At 38.0% G+C, this 14,446-nt stretch overlaps 1 protein-coding gene across 1 annotated transcript in view; it reads right to left on the reverse strand.

Annotated features, from left to right (window-relative positions):
• LOC137997048 (DNA mismatch repair protein Msh2-like) overlaps positions 1–14,446 on the reverse strand; it is a 31,275-nt gene that overhangs the window by 8,049 nt on the left and 8,780 nt on the right. Inside the window, exons 7-22 of the mRNA XM_068842760.1 lie at positions 12,630–12,716; positions 11,317–11,440; positions 10,946–11,026; positions 9,871–9,929; positions 9,549–9,669; positions 8,719–8,832; positions 6,462–6,523; positions 6,136–6,207; positions 5,777–5,893; positions 4,936–5,050; positions 4,785–4,840; positions 4,463–4,552; positions 3,502–3,673; positions 2,812–2,875; positions 1,682–1,743; positions 166–261 (exon numbers count right to left, since the gene is read on the reverse strand). Of these exons, the coding sequence (XP_068698861.1) occupies positions 166–261; positions 1,682–1,743; positions 2,812–2,875; positions 3,502–3,673; positions 4,463–4,552; positions 4,785–4,840; positions 4,936–5,050; positions 5,777–5,893; positions 6,136–6,207; positions 6,462–6,523; positions 8,719–8,832; positions 9,549–9,669; positions 9,871–9,929; positions 10,946–11,026; positions 11,317–11,440; positions 12,630–12,716 (1,492 nt within the window). The remainder of the gene's footprint in view (positions 1–165; positions 262–1,681; positions 1,744–2,811; positions 2,876–3,501; positions 3,674–4,462; positions 4,553–4,784; positions 4,841–4,935; positions 5,051–5,776; positions 5,894–6,135; positions 6,208–6,461; positions 6,524–8,718; positions 8,833–9,548; positions 9,670–9,870; positions 9,930–10,945; positions 11,027–11,316; positions 11,441–12,629; positions 12,717–14,446) is intronic.

The raw sequence follows: 14,446 nt of genomic DNA on the forward strand, positions 1-14,446 counted from the left end.
ACTTCCCGATAAGTTTCTTCTTTCTCATCTGGAAAACGTATTAAAACACCAGCTTTTTCGAATAAAAAGGCTCCGGCATTGAAAATGACTTTTGCAGGCTTTCACCTTACTTATCCCCACCCAAGATCGTACAGTCAAGACTTCGTGTTTTAGTTTTATGCCTACCTCTCTCTAATGTAATGTCATTAGCAATGAATGACACGTCATCTTGTACTTCAAGGCAGGGATGTCTGGCCATCTCAAGATTTATGTGACCCACACCTACACATTGAAAAGTGTTAGTGGAAATTAATTCACAGCATGCAATGATCTTTGACGATCAATCTCTAGAAACTCGACTAAAAGCTACTTGAAGAAACATGATGAACGCAGACGTAAACCAATCATGGAAGCCTGGCCTCTGTGTGAACTGGCCGCAGAAATTTGCATTTAAAGTGGTTGCCACCGGTTGCTAAACATGGCCCGAGTACTACTACATATATCTTATAACCAACTAGAGGTGGTTATTCGAGAAGCTGAACGAAAGAATCTCGGCCTCAGGGAAAGAGAATAGATCCTTTTACAGCAAAGGCATGCACTACTCAAGTGTATAATGCACGTGCGGACTTGCTGTTCTTGCCCATTCAACTTTTTGTTCTCTCCCATCTTTGTTCTTGTCAATGTCTTAACTTTTAAGCTTCTTAATAATTTCTAGAAAGGTCGAAGTTGAACAAGTAAAGTACTTACAGATTTGTGTTACTCTCCGAAGGGGAGAAATCAACGATTTAATTTAAAAAAGATCGTTCATTTAAACCATTAGTGTAACGCGGATTTCAACATTTCTTCTCCTTTTCCAGGCTTGCTTCCTCGACATTCTTCGATAATGAAAACCCTTTATATACTTTAATTGGCCAAAATATGACTTAATACGCGTTGTTTAAAGCCCCACTTTAAATCTGCTTAACTAATCGCCCATTCAATTGACTTTTTTCTGCTTTAACCTTTCGCCTCTGTTTAATATCAGACGATTTAACCAATTTAAATTCACTTAATACACATTCTTCCAAATTGGGATAGCGTTCATGCTCAGCTACAAAACTTGGGAATTAATAAAGTGAAAATGGGAAAGTGGCTAGTTAAGGCAGAAAAAACGTGGTAACAAATAAATTTCATGTTGCAGTGCGTCTAGCTGTTCAGTAATAGCAGAAACCCATAAGGGTTGAAACGTGTAACGATCCCTTGTGTGCTGGGAAACAAGCTTCTGAATATTCCAATTTGCTAAGTACCATATTTGGAACAACAAGAGCGAGGGGTTTCCAAATATGGTACTTAGCACTGAAACGTTCAACCAATCAGTTCGCACTGAATATTCGGAAGCTCTGAATGCGCGTTACACGTTTCAATCCTTATGGGTTTCTGGTAATAGATCACAGAGGACGTCAAAATGTGGTAAGAACAAAAAAGTGGTAAACGAAGCGATAACCGAGTGTGTTACTGATGTTTTTACGGCATTTTGACGTCTTATGTGATCTATTAATGAACAGAAGCACGGCAACATGGAATCTATTTGTTTTATATTATTATAAGTTTTTAATGACGTAACCTATGCATCTGTCCTCTAATAGATCATAGGTGAAAACCAATCAAAATACGTGATTTATAATATCCCCTACAGCAGTTCATGCTGTGCACCATTAAATACCTTTCGGAGTCATTTTAGGACGAACATATGGAATTGGAGCATTGGCAGACACATGAGCAAAACTGTTGAAAGAAAGGAAGAAAAATAGAACATTTCAAAGTAAACGAAGTGATGATGTGCGTGAGGTCGAACTCTAGGTAATTAATTTGCATAAGAATACGCTCTGCCCCCCACCCTGCGAGCATAGCCTCCTTTTGTCTTTTTCTTTACTGAGGAGGAGAAAAGTAGGCTCTGCTCGAATCGCGTCAACTCTTTGAAGCCGCCGCAGCCCGAACTTCTGGACTAGTCAATCTTGTTTTCTCTTGTCAAACAGGTTTTTCCAGAGCGAGCGTCCGTTTAGTGACAAAACCGATGGTTATAATTGAGCCCGCTGTACCATGAAAACCCAAGATCCTTTTACCGTCACGGAATGGGACTTCTGTGCTAGAAAGCGCTAGTTTTCTTGAAATGTCTCAACCCTTTTTCCCTGATGGTCGGTAATGGGTTGTTGAAAGCACATTCTGCAAGTATATTTAATAGCTTTCAAAGCTCATTAATATTTATTATCTCGTTTTGTCCCATTGTGGTGCAATGCAAGTTTTTGCAGATAAAGAACTGTCACCTGTTTTCAAAAAAAAAGTGGCTTCAAAAAGGCTCCCTTTTAAATAGAAATTTCATGCATGCAATCAGGATCCCAGAACTCCCCTTTGATGTTTCAGATGAATAGCTGAGTGACATATGTCATTGCCAGCCACCACCACCGCAATGACGACAACGATGACGATGACGGCAACCAGTTCCACCACCACCACTACTACTGGTTTGTAGTAAAAAAATATCCCTTAGAACTGATTTTAAAGCTCTACCCACCCTTTTAGAAACACACAGGAATTAACCAGGCCTAAAACCTTACCCATGGGACCAAACCTTTTAATCACCTGATTGGACAAAATGCCCATGGAATATTAATGAGTTTTGAAAGTCAATGTTTACGAAAGTAAACTCTGTTGTACTGTTTTCCACTAAAAAAAACACTACTTTTGTATCTATCAACAAATAAAAACAGAATTCATTTGTCAGAGTTTAAGTGTCAAAGTGTGATGTCCATGAACAATAGCATTTAACGAAAACAAAACCAACGTTATAGTCACCTTATTAAGGCGTCAATGTGTGCAATGATGTCACTCAACATTTGCATAGGTTCACTATAGCCCCCTTAGAAAAACAATAAATAAAACAACTTGAATGAGGGAAGGAGGGAGGGGAGGAAAAAATTTCATAATCACAGAAAGGTTAATCCAGTTAAGTTTATTTGAGTGTCCCAGTCCAGGCAGTGGGGACACACAACCAAGCAAGCTACAATTACAGTGTCCCCCCCCTTTAATAATTGTTAGGCCAGACCACAACCTGAGGAATCTGTGCCTGCCTCTTTGAGTGTAGTGTGTGGATTATTAATTTAAAAGCCTTTATAAACAAACGTTGTGAGATGGAGCCCACACTTTCTAGCCTAACCATACATGAATGTAATACAAAGACAGCACTCTCTCCCGAGTGCTGACCAGTCAAGCCAGGTAGTCTGATGCTCAAGCAATGGCAGTAACTGCTTGGCAGTTGAAAGCAGGGCCAGTGATGTCCGTGTGACATGCTAGTAAGTTTTCAATGTTAGTAGTTTTAATGTTTTTGGTAGTATACCAGTAAGAAAATAGCCTGCAAACGCAGATGTATTTCTGGCAATCGGAAATACGTCTGGGTTTGCAGGCTAGTAATAAAATGTTTATGTATTAAAAAAGGTTAGTGCATATCCTGAGTTGAAAGTAAGTGAGAATAAAACCAGAACATACCAGCCACCTTGATGACTTCATCAGCCAGTTTACTTTGCACCTCATTGTATGTTTCCTTGTAAGCTTGGAACTCTTCATTTAGCTGCCGAAGCGCAGAATTGTTAAACCTTATTCCATCCTTTCTGGTGTCTATAGTGGTGTAGCGTTTGTTGCCTCTCAGAGCTTTTTCTTCCTATGAGAGAACAGCAAAAAATTCATGTAAGGGCCTGAAAAATTCAGGTGGTTTCAATGGAATTCGATTACAATAATTGTAATCCTAAATTGCAATAATTGTAATAATTGTAATCAAGTATGTATTGTATTGTATTGTAATGGTAATTATTACAATTACAATACCATACAATGCAATACATACTTAATTGACCACTCCCCATAGGGGCTTTTCAGGGTGAATGAAACACAATCAATGACATGAAAGAACAGAACAACAACAACAACAGCAACTGTTAAGAATCCCAACAAGCCAGAGGCAAACCAGTTGGCTGTTTACAAGTGTGACCGAGAATTTGAACCAGGAACTACCAAGAACAAATGCAATAAGTGGTTAGAACTGGCCTTGAACCAGGGAAATCTGGATTTCAAGACAAGTGTTCCAACCACAGGGGCTGCACTGCCTCCTATTCTATTATAATGGCAAATTTACAAGGAAGCAGTAGAGGACTTTTGTCTGTGTTTACGTAGCCTCATCTAAAATACTTGGGGAGTTGGGAGAATTCTTGACAGTCATCCTAACTCCCCCTCGTGTTAAGATGAGACTACGTAAACATGGATGAAGTCCTCTACTGCTTACATACAATGCATGTTCATGTACATGTTTCCTTTAGAGGACAATTTTAACCCACAGACCCCTAACATATAACGTCAGACGATTTTACTTGTCAATGAAGGGCCGTTTAGGAGTCAATGGGTTAATGTGGTTTTGGTCAAACAATGCAAAACTAAGCAGGGTTATACAACTCACCTTTTTGGTAATTCTAAAGAAATATCCATATTGGTTATTGGATTCTAATTTTATTGACTTTCCTGCTTCAAGACCCATGTCCCTTGCAGCCTATTAAGAAAAAAGAAGCAATTTAAGGAAACAAGGAAATGGAGGAACGTTACTCTGCTGCCACCTGCAGCCTGAACACAAGTGCTGCACAATAAGTTGATCAGTCACTTTACATCACATCCTTGGCAATAAGCAAAATTTTGCCAGTATACGTGAGTGAAAACGTAAACCCTTTCTGACAGTCAAGATTCTAAGACAATATTTCAAGTAAAACCTTAAAACAAAAGCTGACCTTATTCAGTTCAACTGGCATCTGCTTTATAATCTCATCCATCTTTTCTCTACATTCTGAGGAAAAGAAGTTCAACACATTTTGAATTACTTTTCTTTTCAACTAAGGATAAAACAAATAATGGAATCAATATCATTTAAATGACACAAACCTTGCAACCCTTCATCAAATGAGGCCTTGATCAAATACTCATGGTTTTCCACTTGATTAAGGTCCACTGTTGTTTCTACTAACTCACTAAACTTTTGAAAATCCTCAACAAGATCCTACAAGGTGACAATGATAGAACAATAATAATTATTACATTTAGGTATGCTGGCCTTTGTCCAAACGTTAAAACTTTGAATGTCTGTAAAAGTCGCTCACGAAGTAGCATCACTGTTATTGTCACTAAAAGGAACCACAGCAGCAATAACAGTAATAACAGTTTTACAGTAGCAGCACTGTAAAAACACCACAAGCACTAACACTTGCAGCGTGGTCACAAAAGCACCTACACCAATGGCATTTACATGTAACACATGCACCAGCTTGGCACCTGAGCACAACACCAGAACTAATGCCACTGCAGCAACACCAGCAGAAGCACCAGCTATGGTACCTGTGGAGGTGACATAGTCATCATCATATTGGTTGAAACCATAACATCTATTGAACAGTCCATTGCAATGGTGACTTAATGATGCCAGCAGCAGAAGCATCTTTGGCACGTATGGCGGCGACATCGTCATCATTATCATATTGGTTGAAACCCTAACATCTACTGAACAGTCCATTACAATGGTGACTTAATGATGCCAGTCACAATGGAAAAAGAGTAAAATTAATGTAAGCCTCAGCTTGGTTGAAACAGTCAGAGATAAACATTACAGATAAGATTCTCAGGCTCCAGGACAGTCTTCATTTGTACTCAATGCTGCCCTCTCTGTGTGCTACAATGTTACAGCACAATTGAAGAGTGCAAACAATATAACTTGTGTCACCATATTCACCTGAAGAGGCGTTGTGAAACAATCACGTATTAGTTCATGGTGGTCTCCTTGATAACCTGACAAAACACCAGTAAATGAGGGAAGTCTATGAAGGGCTTGGTACACTCTAACACAGTCCTGTTGAAATCAAATTGAAATCTAACTTTCAATCACTACAATATTATTTGCATGTTCCTTGCTTGAAACAATATACTGTATTTTAGCACTTACAAAATAATATTCTGAATAAAATACAATCTGCCTTGAGAAGTGAAACAAAAGTTTTCTTATAGGATTAATTGAGAGCATGTGCTGCATTTTGTGGCAGTAGCTTCATTACTGGCACCTCCTTTTCTCATTGAACTATTAAAAAGACAAACCTGCAAGGTAGCCTTATGGCGTTGGAATTTCTTAGACAGTCTCGAAAAGTCGGGGACTTTTCGTAGCTCTTCCTGTAAAATACGAAATAAACAATCAAGCAATGTCTGTCACATCAAAGTAATAATTATTAACAATAACTATGGTAGTTGTGTAACCTGGTATCCTACTAAATGTCAGGCCTGACCAGAAAACAAATATAATTAATATACATGTAGTTTAAGCTATGCAATTTTAAGAAACATACATACAATGTATGGGGTAAGAGTAAAATCTGTAAGTGGCTGTTTGAGGATCGAGAGACAGGTTGTACAGTGTATATCCAAACCTGTAAAGTTTGTCTTAGCTCTGTATCTTCAAATAATACTTCCACAATGTCATGCCTCTCCTCTGGAAAAAAATACAGCAAAATTTAAATGAAAATGAAGTGAGGCCTTCATAAAAATAACACTTGTGAAAACACAGCAAACAGACAATTATACAAGTGGTACAAACATTTTTACTGCGCAATTTGCCAGCATAATAAACAGTCCTCATAATTACTTGTCAAAAGGTACATAATTTAAATGGTACATTAGTCCAAAGTACTAATGGATAAAAGAGCCCAAGACCAGACTTTAAAAAGCAACAAAATAAAGGTCACTCTGGCAGTGCAGCTCATCCCAGTGGTTAGGGCGTTTGCCTTCAGAACCGGAGTTCCTGGGTTCATAACTTGTTCTGACCATTTGTTGAATTTTTTTCTGGTAGTCCCTGGTTCAACTGCTCGGACGCACTTGTAAATAGCCAATTTTTAGCTGTCGTTGCTGTTGTGTTCTGTCGTTTCGTTGATTGCGTTTCATTGGCCCTAAAAAGCCCCTATAGGGAGCGGTCAATTTAAGTATATGTATTGTTCAATTTATTGTATTGTACTTACATGTATGGTATGCCCATCAAGGCATGCAATTAGATCCATTACTTTAAGTGTAAACTACTTAATACAATACTTGTATTTACATGTACATGTACAACAACAAGGTTAGCACTAGCATTAGGTCATATTAATGTTAGTGTTATCAAATACTTTTATTTAAATTGTTCACCTTATACTTAAGGTGAAGAGATTTTCAAATGTAAATTAGAATTATCAGTACTGATGAAACTTTGAAGTCGAAGGGAAGGGAAAAAGGACACTTAATAAAAAGAGACTATATAAAATTGGGATACTAGGCCACTATGCAAATGTTGTGACTGGGTTCCCTCCATTTCGGACTCGTGATTTTGTTTTGCATAGTTGCTAATGTCGAGACACTACCTTGTTATTTGTTGTTGGTTGAGATTTTTGTAAGGATACAATATTTTTAACGTCTGTTTATACATGTACCAGTGCATGGATTCATTCTTACACCTGCACAGTAAAATTGACTTAAATCTCATGGAGTGCATTTCTACAAGTACATGCACTGTACGGTACTTTATTTCCGAAGGTTGAATTATAGACAACACTAGGCTGATGTGGACCTTTACAAAGATGATCACAAGCTCATCAATGAAAACAGGACAGAACACCAACTATAAGAATCTCATGGCAAATTTACTGGAGGCAAACTACTGGGCTATTTCACAACTGCAGCCCCGACACTGAACCAGGAACTATGAAGAACACATTCAACCAGTGGTTGAATGGTCAGAATTTGAGCCTGGAACCTTGAGGCAAGCACCCTAAGCACTGGGTCACACTGCCTCCTCTAAAAACAACTTGGACTGCATTCTTCACACAAAACTAAAAAGTAATGCAGGGTCCAAAATTAACTTTTTATATGGGTCCCTAGACTGGGAGGGTTGTCCAATACTCACAAATAGACTCCATTGGTGTTAGTGGTGATTCCAATGGTTCTATTGGTGAAAGCAAACGTGTTTTGTGTGGTTGTCTTATAGAACAAGGAATGTCCATAATAATAATTAGCACATTTCTACTTGGTGTAAAAGTGAACGTGTTTTGCACCAATAGAGCCACCGGAATGACATCATTTTCTATTGGTACCAATCCTGCCATTGGTACCAATAGACCGTTGGTTTGATGAACAAAGCATATCCGTTTGTGTATATTGGACATGAGAGGAGGTAGACTGGCCACTAGATAAACATCGTGGTCGTCATGTTTTGGACATTTTTATGGATACCAGAAAGCAACGACTGCAAGCATTGTTTTCCGCATTCATTTTAATGAAAGCAGACCTTTCGGGTCTTTCTGCAGCTACCGGAAAGCATTGTGTTCTTGGTCACTTGGGATTAGTCTTTATTTGGAGTTGTTTTGCTTTCTGTCTTTTGTTTCTGTTGTTTTACGTAATTTCTGCTCTGGTACCTGCAAAAGCTACCATTATTGCAAAGAAAATGTATCCGACCTCGAATGCATAATTAACATAAAAATCCATCTGCCCCTTAGTTTGTTGACAATTTCAGCTACAGAAACATGAGTCACATTCTGTCACACACAAGCCGCAATTTCTGACCCTGTAATAGCAATATACATTTGTACCTAGTACCCAGAATTTTGGTTGAAAATGCAAAAGGGGCAGATAATAATATTTAAACTGATCATGATGTACCTATCTTGTTTTTGTCCATGAGTGGTTGTTTTACCCACTGTGCTACCAACCGCTGTCCTTGAGCTGTCTTGCACTTGTTCAAAAGGCCAACAAGACACATGCTTTTGTTCCCTCCTAAAAGGGCATGCAAGTAAAGTAAAATGTCATCATTCCCCCTCAATTTTGTCTCCACTTCCCCCAACATACTGTATGCCTCTACAAAGGTTAAAAATTTGGGTGATAATATTATTATGGTATTGCTAATAAGCATGTCTTACTCCTACAGTGCTACAGCTGTATTCTGTACTGTACAGCGGATCAATATCCCATCACAGTACCTCACATTTCAGACACTGAAGCTAACATCAAACAGCAAATATTACACTCTAAACTCAAATGAAGATGATGAACCAGAGGCCTAATCTTACCATCCTTTTTCATAAAATTTTGCATGATGTTAATGAGCCCAGACAACGTTCATTGGGCTCCAAGTTCCCACCCATGTTGCAAAATGCACCTATTTAAATTCACGCCCAATTTTGATCTCCAATACAAAGTGTCCCTTTAAGTCTAAGCCTTATCTACCTATTTCTAACAATACAGTAAAGGGTAAAGGTTAATGTTATTTTTAGCTTTAATAGGATAGCCCTACTTGAAGAGCAGCATTTGGCGGACACTTTGAGAAGTTAATAATTAACTTCCAGGACATGGGTGATGTAGGATGAAGTTGGGGAGAAGAGAAAGGGGACACTCTTTGTGATGCTCATTGAAATGCATGCACATGGATCTAATTACAGACATTTCTGGACATAGATGTTTGAGTAAAGTACATGCAATCCATTGTTCATTACCATCTAAAGGGTTTGGAAGAAGATTAAGAGCCCTCACAGCAGCTGAATCAAGCTTCATAAACTGTGATAGGTCGAATGTACTCAAGTGAAACTGCCCAAAGTTTGTTTCATCTGAAAGAAACTGACAGAAAATACAATGACTGAAACATGTTTCTTCTTGAGTTCAAGGATCAGGACGAGAGCAAGAAACTGCATTATTGGTACCAAAGCGATTACAGTACTGGTCCTTTGAAAACTTAGGATAATTTACTGACACTTTATTGCCCCATAAAAAATGGTACAAGAAATTCTATGCAGACAATTATTATCAAGCAATATTTACCTCCAAGTATTTGATCAAGGCTGCCAAGGCAGCACAGGCTTGTGTCAGATCCATCTCAGCTATGGAATAAAAAGTAAAAAGAACAATACTTCAGTTTCAAAAATATTAAAATTCAACCTCTACCAAATGAATATTAAACATTATGGCTAGTGCCATTTCCTCGAAGCCTCAAATTGTTATTGCTGCCTTATGTCTAAGAGTGAATTTTAATTCAGGACATTACAACTCAATAAATTTTACTTTTTTGCCGTCCACTCAGCTGTACCAAGTGTAAATGTAACACCTATAGTAATGGTTTTGTTAACACTTGAAAAAATATTCTACACTGGCAAAAGAGTGAGGGCCGGTGAAACTTGGCACGTCAATTATGCTAAATTAAATGCCTCTTTGAACTGTGAATTGAGATGCCAGGATTTTACCTGACATCTTCTTACCCAATATTGAAAGTGGCATGACTATTTCGGGGGTGGGGCTAGGGGGTGAGGGGTGTTAAAGTTCTGAAGTCCAATTGAATGTAAACTCATTTTATTGATAAACGTTTACGACAGCACAAATACACATCCGTCATCAGAAAAATAGTAGCTTGCCCCAAGCAAGTGATGTCCTAATCTCACAAGAAACATGTAAACAACAACTAACTGTAACAGATGATATAGAGTGAGTTCATTAAAACTTCCATTTGTATTCCTTAACAAGGGGTGCAATAGCTGAAACAACCCAAACCTTTACGAAAATGCTAACCTTAGGCCTGAACACTAGGCTTTAGATAACTTTTGTAAAGGTTTGGTTTGTTTCAGCTATGGTATCCTTCACGACCCACCCCCCACCCCCTACACCCAGAATAGTCATGCCACATTAAAAGAAATATGTCGCTGGTCAGTGAGGGAATAAAAGAACTCTCATTGCAGTTTTAGATCAAACCTGCAGAAGAAACAAGGCAAGAAGAGGTGAAATGTTGTGTTGTCAAGTGTAACTTCTAGGTTGCATTTACAATGTCTCTTCAAACCAGAGTATGTTCCAAGTTATACCTCTGTAATTAATATTATACATTTCTGTATAACAGAGCTTAACTTACGAAGTGTTGCACTGTTTCCAGAGGCACCCATTTTCAAAAGTCTGTTGAGATCCTGAATAATGTCCTTGTTGGAAAATTCAGCTAATTGAAAGGATGACATACCAGTAATCATAATTTAATCAATGAGATTAATAATTGGTAGAGCTCTACAAAAAACCAAGTTTGCAATAAATGCTAGATTATAAACAAATCATACATGAACGTGTATATCTCAGGCAAAAACTGTATACAAAAGGCTTGGTTAGTGCATGTAAATGTCTGGTGATTAGAGAAAGGCAACAGATTTGAAATGGTATTGCCAAGTGAACAAAAATTTAATGATGATGAATCCTCAACAGCTACAATGAACAAAGAGTTAAGTGACTTTGTACCTTTCTTCCGTTCGGTAATAAGAACACTACTTCTCTGTATAACTTCTTGAACTTTTGCTGCATCAGCACTTTTGTCATGTTGAGGAAGTAGACATTCCTTTGGGCCAAGTTGGACTAACAGGGCCTGGCAGTATAAATTAATAATAATTAATTTCTTCATTAATTAATTTACTTTTTTTTTGCAGGGGATAAAAAAGTGCCATTGGTTAGTTATGAGTAAAATGAACTTCCAAGAGCACAGCAGGAAACCTTCTGTTGGTTCGTCAGTACAGAGTAGAAATGTTAATAAATTACATGTACTCTTGGATAAAGTACATGTACGTGTAATATCCAAAACTACCTAAACAGTAACACTTATCCCGATCCTAATGCTTTTCAAACCATCACAGAGGATTTGATTTAACTTAGTGTAATTAATTTTAGTTAGTTACAATGGCTAGTGGATTGGGTTGCTAGGTTGTTGGCTCGTGAATTGGATGTACATAACTCCATAATCATGGAAGTGGAAAAATCTGGAGTGGCTTTTGTAGAATCTGTTGGGCTGCTTGTTACTGCCAAGAAAAGCATTACAGGATAGGTTTTAGATGGAAATAGAGAGGGCATGGAAGACAAAAAAGGCAAACTACATTTATGTGGCTAAATAACATTTAGGCAAAAATCGAGTTGAACAAACATGTCCAGCGGCCTTTACCATTAAATTTTGTATACATGACTTGAAGGGGTGACCTTCAGGGGTTTCAAAGGGGCTTTGTAGCTTCTCGCTTTCACATGTCACTCGTTTAGCTGATCTTTGCTGATAATTAATTTTATCGCTGCCCTTTCAAGTACATATACATGTATGCAGATACTTGCACCCTCCACTCCCTCCCTCCCTCTTGGATAGCTAATCCTTTGGAAAGGAAGTGGTCTGGTAATTGGTTTCCCCTGAATCCTTTCAGTGTGACGGTTAGTGGCCGCTTTTTTTGGGGAGGGGGGGAAGGGGTTTTTGCTTCTCGGGTTGCCAAGGAAACCTCCTCTTTGCACATTGCAGTTGGCACTCTGATAACCCCTATAAGGCACCAGTTTCCAAGCTCATCTGTTTGTGATGAGTTAAAAGACCTTTCAAAAGACTTTCCTGATTATTGATAGCTTCAATGATTTGAGGCCTTCTGATAGAGAAGGCCTGTAATAAAAATAGGATATAATCTATTTGAACAAAATAATAGTTAAAGAACTGAGCTGTGATGTGCAGATGTACAGTGAAGGTATGGCTTTGGTGCATATTACAATGTAATTAATAGCTTTGTTTTGAATGATGCAACTCATACACTTACCTCTAGATTAGAAAATTGATCATTGTCGACAAATTCGCAAACTCCAAGCTTTCTTGCTGCTGAGTCTGCGTATGAGGCCCCAACAACCTGTAACAAGAATACATACCTCTTACTAACCGAGTTCGAGGTCTGTACCGTAAGTTACAGACCGAGTTTTTTCCCGTTGATTTATGGCCCAAGCGCGAAGCGCGGGGGCCATAAATCAATGAGAAAAAAACGAGGATCTGTAACTTACAGTACGGACAGAGAAAACGAGGTTAGTAAAATATTTATTATATCTCTGAGGTTAACCGGCGTGCGGGCAAGGAAACTTAGTCAAAGTGAATCGGAAGGTTCAACTGCCACAAAGAATGCCGTGCCAAAATCCCAAAAACTAAATCTTCTTGGCTGTTAAGTTTGAAATAGTTGCTTGCAAGATTCAAACAGTTTTCAGTACAAGTTTATGCAACAGAAATGACACGAAAAACGCGCTAGATGATGTTTTGTCGAAATGTTAAATTTAGCGGGCTGTACAGCGGGCCGTACTGTAGAATACGGCCCGCTAATTTAGCCAATTACAGCGCGCGTACTAGTTATCTGAGAGATGTAATAAATGACTGTACTGTATATAAACTACTGCTGGTGTTACAATAATCATGATTCAAGCAAGAAAGAACAAAGAAACACACAAAACAAAACAGAATACTTGTCCTTTAAATAAAAAAAAGGGAGATAAGGTTAAGCATTTAGAAAAACAACATAATCTGCTTATTGTTGTATTGTTGTAAATTTATTAAAGTGCACCTACAGCCTGTAACCTTAAAGTATTTTCTTTTGCAAAAGTTAAATGTCTAACATATTCTATTTTACCTATGCTTCTCTAGATTTTATATTTAATAGGCCTAACGAGGTATGAGAGAGACACAAAGCTGGCATTCATTTGTCCCATGGCTGAGCTTTTCAGAGGTATGGTTCTATTCCTTCAATGACGTCAAAAACCAATTAACATTGCCAAAGTTCTTTCAAAACTATGATGATGTCATCGAAGGAATAGGCCCATGCCTCTCACTGCCTCAGCCATGGGACAAATGATTGCCAGCATCTTTCTATTACATACCGTACGTTATGAGGCACATTACATAGTAATACACAGATTTAGCCAAGCCTAAAGCCCTTATTTATTCTTACCACAAGAGGTTAACCTGGTGTGAGCCTGCAATCCAATCAAAAACTGGTACCTGGTCAGCAGCCAACTTAAAAAAAACGGAAAAGCAACTCATGGGTTCCCACCATTTTTTAGCTATGAGTATGGTGCTCCGCTAAAATCTACAGAAGCAAACTAAGGTAAATATATGTTTGATATTTAACTTTTGCTGAAGTAAATATTTTGAGGTTAGGTGCACTTTAAATTAAATTATTATTCTAGGCCACAATGAAAATATCTCATGCCTTTCACACAGAATAACTCAAATGCTTCTGAATGTGTAAACCAATCTAATATTGAATTATTCCAAATAACAACAACAACAACAACAACAATAACAATAGCATAAAGTAATAAAAATTATGTTTCTCTTTTAATCCTTGTAATTGACAAAAAATTAATAATGACAGTCACTGTAAAATATTGAGTTAAATGTGACGAGGCTAGAAACTGGTAGTACAAAATGGCGGCTATGAAAAACAACTCCCTTAAGATCTTCATGCGCATGGCTAAACAGAAAGTAGCTGCTGGCCGAATTTGTGACAATGACAGCTCCAAAACATGTGGCCCCACATCTGCAAGTTATGGGTCATACTACATCTGTAACTGGAAGACTGACGATTAACATCCATTA

The sequence above is a fragment of the Montipora foliosa genome, chromosome 3 (assembly GCF_036669935.1).
Source record: "Montipora foliosa isolate CH-2021 chromosome 3, ASM3666993v2, whole genome shotgun sequence".
Classification (NCBI taxonomy): Eukaryota; Metazoa; Cnidaria; class Anthozoa; order Scleractinia; family Acroporidae; genus Montipora; species Montipora foliosa.